Consider the following 9,668-nt stretch of genomic DNA (forward strand, 5'->3'; position numbering starts at 1 on the left):
TAACATGCACTAGTTATTATATGCACAGACTTTCTCTTGGGCATTTTGATGAGAGCATTAAATGTAACTTAATGTTCAAGAAAGGATTGACATAATGTTTCATTTGTATCTTTTAGTACATAAAGATTATGTACTCATTTTGTGCTGCTTTTTCATATATTGGTTAAACTTGTCCTCAAGGAAAACTTTGTTTTCATTTTATGGATTGGGCAAAGTGAAGTGTAAAAAGGCATTGGTAATTATCAATATCAGTGTTGCAAAAGGTAAAAATGAGGGCTGGTCTTAATTCCTGTTGCTTTGTTCATTTGTCTTACACATTGAAGTAGTTTATGATAATGTGTATTAATCATCAGACTCCTTTTTTTTCTCCAAAGGACACTCTGATTGTATGGTCTGAAGCAGAAAATTATGACTTGGCCCTTAGCTTTCAAGAAAAGGCTGGATGTGATGAAATTTGGGAGAAAATATGTCAGGTAATTGTAAAAATAGAAAACCAACACGCCCTGTTTAAGTATTTTGGGCTTTTTTGCCATGCTTTCAACTAATACCTAAGAATTTAAATAAATTACAAATAGATTGTTTAAATTCACTGCTGTCTGTGAAAAGCTTGATTTAAAGGAAGGTATAATTTATTGGCACCAAACTGTCCAACCCTGACCTTTGCTGAACTCCTCCAGAGTTTTATATCTGACTGCCTTCTTGAGAGCTCCTCTTTCAATGTTCACTAGCAGCTCAAACTTGATATAGTCCAAAACCAAACAGTCTTCTCGCCTGGATCTATTCTTTCTTCCAACTTTCTCATCTCAATAAATGCTATCTAGTTGATGAAATCAGAAACTTGTGGGTCACATTTACCCTTCCTTCATCCCTTATATTCATTTAGTCCCTCAATAATAAATCTTAGGTCCATTCATCTATCTTCATTTACACCACTATCATAGTTTTCTAAGCTACCATCATTTCTTGCCTTATTAATTTCATCTTGACTGGTTGTCTCAAATTCACATTGCAGCTAGAGTGATCTTTTTTTAACATGCGTGTCTAATCACATCACACTTTGTTCAGTAAATTCTTGTTGCTCTTGAAATAAAACCTACCCGGGTACTGATGAGAAACCTTCCCTATCTCCACATTTATTTTAGCTGGAGAGTAATCTTTAGTGCATTTCTTAAGTCATTGGTTCTCAAAGTGTGGTCTCCAGACCAGTGGCAAGAGCATGACCTGGGAACTGATAGAAATGCAAATTCTGAAACCCCTACCCTAAACCTTCTGCATCAGAAATTCTGTGAGTAGGTTCCAGCAGTTATGTCTTAACAAGCCTTCTAGGTCAGACTTCCTGTATAAAGGATAAAATAGTAAATACTTTAGGCTTTACAGGCTGTACAGTCTCACAGTTGTTCAGTTCTTCTGTTCTAATTTGAAAGTAGCCATGGACAGAACATAAATGACTGGGTGTTGGCAGTCTTCTAGTAAAACTTTTGTTTACAAAAAACAGGTGGTAAGCCAAATTTGGCTGTAGTGTGTCAGCTCCTGTTTTTGGTGATTTTGATGTACCCTGGGAGTTTGGGAGCCATAGCCTTAATAGAAGCTACAGTGTCCTTGAGGCACAGTTGTTCCTTAACTTGTAGAATTTCTTTCTACCATATGTTCTACTCAGCTGTGTTTTTTGTAAATTAACCTGCCTGTTAAGCTGTCCCTTTCTTTCTCTAAGACATGAAAGACTAACAATTATATCTGAATGCCTTCTTTCTTTTCACTTTTTCTATGCTTTCTGTCCAACAGTTGTTTTTATAGCGTATTCCTCTAGATTTTGTCTTAAAAGATTCTCCACAGGGCTAGCCGGTTAGTTCAGTTGGTTAGAGCACAGCCTTATAACCCTAAGGTCACAGGTTTGGATTCCCAAACCAGCCAGCTGCAAAAAAAAAAAAGGAAAGAAAGAAAAAAGTTCTCCACAAAGAGAGATGAAATTAACGAGTTCAGGCTGTACTAAAAGTGTCCATTATTCAGACAAATTTTGTTCTTCATCTTTCTGGGTTGAACAGTCCCACCCCAGATACAGTCTTCTACGAGGCCAGTATTTAACTCAAACCTGGACTCAATCTGTAACTGTCATGCCTGACTCTCCTTTAACATTGTCTGATGTTTACCTTTCCTTGCTCTTTAATGCCATAAATTTTTCAGTCGTTTTCACTTAGGCCACAGATAGTAGTATATGAAGGCTTTCTCTATAATAAATTACCTAGGAATTGTGGCTGTTTTACGTTCTTTTATGGTCCTTCCCTCCACCTGTTATTTAGTTTATGCTAAAGATATCATTTCTTAATCACTCGTTTATGGATTCTGTCTGCACTTCTCAATCATTTTCTGGATCCCGGCTCATTCTGTGGAAGTCATTACATTTTATTTTCTGAGATCTTATATGTTCCTCTTATTTCTTGAACCCTATTCACCATTTCTGACCTAGAAATAGCTAAAAATCTCCCCATTTTTTTAGTGCCCTCCTTGATAGTTATTAATGTCTGAACCCAAGAAGATAGCATTCTCATTATAGTAAGAGCTCTCATCCATTTCCATTTGGTTTATTAATCAAAACCTATCATTCTTGTTAGAGGTAGTAGTCACACAGCATCGTGAATGTAATTCCATGCAATTCTATATTTAAAATGCTTAAACTGGCAATCCTCATGTTATATATGTTTTACCACAATAAGACAAAAGGGGGAAGAAATCTAACATTTTTCTGTGGGTAAAGCCATAGCTTGGGTATTAGGAACCTAAAGCTATAATGAGAACTTACATAATTAACAAATTCAGAGCCAACTTGACACCATGCCAGATACAAGCTGTGAATGTGCCTAGCCTTGTTCTCAGTAGTGCTGCCCACTGGGTTGAAGACAAGACCATATCATCTTAGAGCATATTTCCAGATAAATATTCCAGGCCATTTTTCCTTCCAGTTTTCATCAACAGTATCTTAACCATGCTAAGCAATTTAAGTTTCTTGGCTATTTCATATAAGGTCTAATTTTTCCATCCCTTTAGCATTCTACTTGGCCTGTTGGGCTGTGTTAGTGGTCAGTGTCCCAAATTCTAGGGCCAAGATAGCAAAATTTGTTTTATTTTTAAATCTGTCCTTGACCTTTTATAAAAACATGCTTTTATCATAGAAATGTATTTAATTGTGAACACTTCTAAGTTAATTTTTTGTAATCAGAGCCCCTACATTGACATAAAGTTGGGGTTTTTGATAGATTTTAGGGCTTCTAGGGATGATGAAGGCTACAGGTTTGGGTGTGTAGAGAGAAGAACTTTTCCATGGTTGTGATACTTAACTTTCAGCAGATATTCTTGGAGGATAGTCTACCACATGTTGATTGCACTTACTTTGTACATAGCTTCATTTTTGTGTCCTATCCAGTTTTTGTTAATTATATTTTTGAGCTACCATCCAACATTTATAGCAAATCAATGACTCAGTTTGGTCCAAAGCCAGTTTGTTCAGACTCTGGCCCTGGGTTTCTAGAATCAATTGACATTAAGTAATTTTCCTTGTTGCTTACAATTATATATATTTTCTGTGATAACAGTGTTATGATATTTGGTATTTATTTGAATTTTACTTAAATATTGAAGAGATTGGTGGTAGCTATCCCATAGCACAGTTCTAGAAATGTTCAAGACTTGCCCTGGTCAGTTGGAAAAGAGGGCCATGGATATGAGATGTGTGTGGATGTTTTAGCATCAGCTTTCTATGTTGTGGGTCTGCAGGAAACTCTTTCATCACAGTCTCACTTAGTTTAGCCTGTCCTAGAAAGTTGCTTTTGCTGGCAAACCTTGTACTTTATAAGGAAGCTCAGTCCATCTCTGAACTTTAAACTAACTTCCTTAAAATTGAAAGTATATGTTAATTTAGAAAAATTGGCAATTGTGTCAAGTTTGAAAAAAGATTCTTAAACTTGAAAATTAGCATTATAGTTTCCTTATAGCATCTCTTATAACATTTCATGTATTCATCTAAGCATACTGTTTAGGTTTGCTGGTTTATATTTTGTCAGCTATCACAAATTGTTTTTCATAGGTTCAAGGAAAGGACCCTTCAGTGGACATCACTCAAGACCTTGTGGATGAATCTGAAGAGGAGCGTTTTGATGATATGTCATCACCTGGTTTAGAATTGCCATCTTGTGAATTAAGTCGCCTTGAGGAAATTGCAGAACTTGTGGCATCATCTTTACCTTCCCCCCTTCGCCGTGAAAAACTTGCACTAGCACTGGAAAATGAGGGTTATATTAAAAAGCTCTTAGAGCTTTTTCATGTGTGTGAGGATTTGGAAAATATTGAAGGACTACACCACTTGTATGAAATTATCAAAGGCATCTTCCTCTTGAATCGAACTGCTCTTTTCGAAGTTATGTTCTCTGAGGAATGTATAATGGACGTCATTGGGTGTTTAGAATATGACCCTGCTTTATCACAACCACGAAAACACAGGGAATTTTTAACCAAAACAGCCAAGTTTAAAGAAGTGATTCCAATATCAGATCCTGAACTTAAACAAAAAATTCATCAGACATACAGAGTTCAGTATATACAAGATATGGTTCTACCCACCCCTTCAGTCTTTGAAGAAAACATGTTATCAACACTTCACTCCTTTATCTTCTTCAATAAGGTAGAGATTGTTGGTATGTTACAGGTGAGTTAGATCATTTTTTTTTCCTACTTTAAAAGATATCCTACTTAACTGATACTATTTGAACTATTAATTACCTTCATCAACAATTTTTCTTCCTTTTAAACACCTAAATTGAGTTTTAATTTTGTTAAAGTCTAAAGGCAAATTACAAGAGATTATAATATATAATAATACTGTGAGACCAATTGTTGTATTTGGGGTAGGGAAGGTAAGTGATAAAGAAATATAGCTTGAAGAGATTACAGAGGAATGACATTAATGAAATGACTGAATGTCAAATTTTAGGGATAGTAATCTTTCATTTATGCACAGAATAGAATAGATTGGAAGAGGGAAGAGAAAACAGGGAAGCCAAAAGAAATGTTATTAAATACAGAATTTAAATTCTATAGAATTTATAGAAGTCCCATGAAATGATATGGTACAGGCCCAGTTTTAGGGTCAAGGCAGTAGAGCAAAGGAGGCAAATTATAACTACATGTATCCCTACCAAAAGGCATATTTTTATAATGGATGAGAGTGTGGGGGAGTTAAAGAGATGTGAGTTTGTTTCAGCTCTGTCACTTAACAGCTCTGTGACTTGGGCAGCTTTCTTAACCTCTTCAAACTTTGTTTTTCTATTTGAAGGATGGTAATATTAGTGCCTACCCCGTAAAGTTATCTGAAGATTAAAGATTGAACATGATGCAAGACTCATGAGCATTTCTTAAAGTATCTATTAATAATGTTTTATTAAATCCCCAATTTTCTTTTTATAGTGTACCCAGTCTCTCAGATTTGGTGTTTTAGGGTGCTTGCATTAGAATTGCTTACAGTGCAATATACTGGGTCTGCAGTCAAATGCTCTACCCCTGAGCTATACCCCCTGGCCTAATATACTGGGTTCTGTACAAAACATGTAATCAAAATTTTGAAGAGCTGTCCAATAATCTGCATTTGTAACACCCCTAAAGTTAAGAGAACTTCCCACTGTATCATCCCATAGTATGTGAATTGGTCCATTCTGACTGAAATAGAAGTTTGTGTAGGGCAAAGAGAAATTTATTTGCACACCTCCTGTGTCTTTTTTTTTCTTTGAAGCCTATGATATTGTAAGAATAACAGATAAGTGTGATATGACTTGGAAAATGTTATTTTATAAGACTTTACCTCTTCAGGTCTGCAAGTAAAATTATTTGAAACCTGAATTTGTTAAAGTATAGGGAGGAGGACAATAAATGTCAGGAAGAGCTGCTTGGTAGCACATATTACAAATAAAGCAGTGTGTTTAATCTTCATATCTGTCCCTTTTTAGACAATTTTTGTATTTTCAGTTTCCTTGCCTTTGACACCTTTTTAAAAAAATAGGAATTTAATTTAAGTAGAAAAGTCCATTTTACCTGTTAACTGCTTTCCTAGAGCTAGTAATATGTAATACCTATTTATATTGACAGATTTGACATGTTTTCCATTCATTTAGGACAGACATGTGAACAAACAATATAGGCAGTACTGTATGGTAAAACAAGTAATCCTCTATACAGTGTATTGTGATTGATAATGAAGGAGGGAATAGGGTTCTGGTACCAATTTCCACCTTTTCTTTGGTAAGGAGATAGTTTTTGCTGGCTAGTAGAACCAGTTTTGATTCCTGGTTTCCTTGGATAGTCCTGAGTTCTTCTGATCCTCTATATGGTTCTATTTTTATTGTGTACGAATTTGTCACTTTTGTGTTTTCTTGGTCTTCATCCGTTTGTTTAAAAGGCCAGTTTTACTCATTAAGTATGAATAATTTCAAGTAAAGTCTTTGTTTCCCTACAATATGCTTTGTAAAATGCTGGCTGACAGTGCTATAGTTCTTTTTCTCTTGATACTTGGCACTTATATCCAAAGTGCTGCTATGAAGGCAGAAACACTTTACACATTTTTTAGCAAAGAGTGTTTAAGGTACAGTTTTAAAGCAGGTTCCCACTCACCCTGTGTATACACACACTTATACACAGTTACACGCTCCCCTTAACCAAACATTCTTTTTTTTTTCCGTGACTGGTAAGGGGATTGCAACCCTTGGTGTAGTGTCACCCACACCACGCTCAGCCAGTGAGCGCACCGGCCATTCCTATATAGGATCCCAACCCGCGGCGGGAGCGTCGCTGCGCTCCCGGCACCACGCTCTCCCGAGTGCGCCACGGGCTCGGCCCCAAACATTCTTATTCTCTACTTCTGTATCCCCCAACTGCAGCAGTTTAGAGAATTTCTTTTTTAACCATTTGATTTCCAGTTGGTGGAATATATTATATCTGGGATGTACCTTGAAATTGGATGCCATTTGGTAACAAACATGATCAACATGTATAATGAGTTATGGCCTATTTGTGCATTTTAGAAAAAGTAAAGGTGGAAGTAATCAAAGTAATTTAGTACTACAGAGAAAATGTTTCCCGGGCACCTATAACAGTGAATATGGACCTTATAATCTAGTGGGAAGTTGCATTCACACTTGTGTTTACATGTGTTTGTTTGTGTATTTAGACTTAGGTATGTCTAGGACTGGAGTAGTGTTGAGTCTACTTCTACTAGCTGAAGTAGTATGAAATTAAAATACAACAAAATTTTGATGAAAAACAGTCGTGAGAAAAATTGAAAAGGTAATCAGGAAGGCTCTACCACCTGCTAATTGGTTGGGCTTGGGTAAATTTCTTAATCCTTGTCTCGATTATTAAATAAGGATGTAGGATAAGATAATATTTGAGGTTCTTTTTGATGTTTATACTTATCTGACTGATATTAATACCCTTTGAAGGTATCCTTTGAAATCCTTTTCAAAATAGTTTAATGTATATTAAATTATTGTGTATGTGTACATGGACATATAGACAATGTTTCAAATAATACGTTTCTTTAAAAGCTCTGAATTCAGCCGGCCTGGTGGCACACTGGATAGTGCGCCGCTTGGGAAGCGCGCGGCGGCGCTCCCGCCCGAGGGTTCGGATCCCGCATACAGACCGGTTCCCGCTTGCTGGCTGAGCGAGGCGCGGGGGCAGCACTGAGGGTTGCGATCTGTTGCCGGACACGGAAAAAGACAAAAGACAGAAAAAAAAAAAAAAAAGCTCTGAATTGAGCTTTTTAAATAATTGTCATTTTTGTATTTTTAAAACATGAAGGAAGTTTTATCTTCATTTTCATCTACATTTGAGAGGTTGAAGAACCTTAAATTCTGAAGGTTAAAACCCTGTAAAAATGAGGGGTTGACAAACTGGCCCATGCCTGTTTTTTTAAGTAAAGTTTTATTGAAACACAGCCACACTCATTCATTTACATATTGTCTGTGACTGCTTTCGTACTGCAACAGCAGAGTTGAGTAGTTGTAGTAGAGACCATATGGCCCACAAAGCCAAAAATATTTACTTTCTGGCCCTTAAATAGGCCTAGGAAATAGCGCCTTGCCAAAATATAAGAATAATCTTTCTATTGTGAATCTCCAGTTAATCCTTTAATAGTTTAGTTTTTCCTCTCAAAGAACAGCATTGCCACTACCATCTTTCCTTTTTCCAGTTATTTCAATTTATATCTCATATTATAGCATTCTGACATTATATTTTAGTACACTGGTTATTAACATAATTAAATTTGTTCTTTATTTCATAGGAAGATGAAAAATTCCTGACAGATTTGTTTGCACAACTAACAGATGAAGCAACAGATGAAGAAAAAAGACAGGAATTGGTAAGAAATTACATATCGTGAAAGGCATAAAGATAAAATAACAAACCTCTTATCTTCACTTATCTATTTTTCTAATTTCAGGTTAACTTTTTAAAAGAATTTTGTGCGTTTTCACAAACGCTACAACCTCAAAACAGAGATGCTTTTTTTAAGACTTTGTCAAACATGGGCATATTACCAGCTTTGGAAGTCATCCTTGTAAGTTTGTTTCTCCTCATTTTTAATTACCATTATTTTTTTCAAACCACAAAAGTAATTTTTTAAAGTGTAACATGCAAGTATTTGATTATAGCCAATATTAATATTAGCTGTGTATTACATAAAGTTAAAGAAGATATAAAATCTCATTATTAAGAGTCCTCACACAGTATTGAAAGAATGCTCAGAGGAGTTTTCCATATTTTTAATAAAAATTTCTTAACTTTGCAGCCTATTAGATGAAATGTTAAAATAGAAAGGCAAACCAGGAATAAGTGATTTAGAAAATATAATATTATCCATAGAACAAGAATTTTACATGCAGAATTTCTTTGACCTTTTATATTGCAATGTCTTCTTATTCACATAAGCTGTAAGCGCTTTTCATCTGCAGGGCATGGATGATACACAGGTGCGAAGTGCTGCTACTGATATATTCTCATACTTGGTTGAATATAATCCATCCATGGTACGAGAGTTTGTCATGCAGGAGGCACAACAGAATGATGATGTAAGTAAGAAGTTAACAGAGCAAAAAATAACCAGCAAGGTAAATATTATTTGCACTAATAGTAAGTATTTATACATAGGTAGCTATAACTGTATTTATTATCCATTTTTAAGGTTTAAATTGTTGCTGTTTGGGAAAACGTAGCCATAATATCAAATGACTTATTCTTCCCCTAAATTGGTTTCTATCTCAGTTTATATATATTTATTGTGTCCTACAGCAGTTATTTATGTTCAATTTAAATTTCTTTAAACATTTTGACATCAAGTTTCTTTTTAATTCTGAAGTTAATTTGCTATGTTGTCTTAATTCATTTAATCAAATTATTCTTCTATTTGGGGAGTTATGAGTAACTTCCCCAGGAAAACATTGACTTTGGTATGAGTGGATTCTCAAAATCATCAAGAATGTAGAAATGAAGCAGCTGTTGTCTTGTTCACACACACACTACCATCTATGAGAAATTATAATAGTTGTATCAATTTTAAAGTAACTAAGAGAATATATTCTGGCAGTGTGAAGGGCACTTCTGGGTTGTATGGTGCCTGACATTAGTAG

General features: G+C 35.3%; 1 protein-coding gene across 1 annotated transcript; it reads left to right on the forward strand.

Moving 5' to 3' along the window:
- Positions 1-374: 374 nt before the first annotated feature.
- Positions 375-9,313, forward strand: LOC103583209 (serine/threonine-protein phosphatase 4 regulatory subunit 3A-like; the record flags this gene model as incomplete). Its single annotated transcript, XM_008564592.1, has 5 exons — positions 375-473; positions 4,079-4,696; positions 8,324-8,401; positions 8,483-8,599; positions 8,994-9,313. Coding segments are annotated over 5 exons (1,173 nt in total), but the record flags the coding sequence as incomplete, so codon positions are not given.
- Between the last annotated feature and the right edge of the window lie 355 nt (positions 9,314-9,668).

Source organism: Galeopterus variegatus, unplaced genomic scaffold, assembly GCF_000696425.1.
Source record: "Galeopterus variegatus unplaced genomic scaffold, G_variegatus-3.0.2 Scaffold20630, whole genome shotgun sequence".
Lineage (NCBI taxonomy): Eukaryota > Metazoa > Chordata > Mammalia > Dermoptera > Cynocephalidae > Galeopterus > Galeopterus variegatus.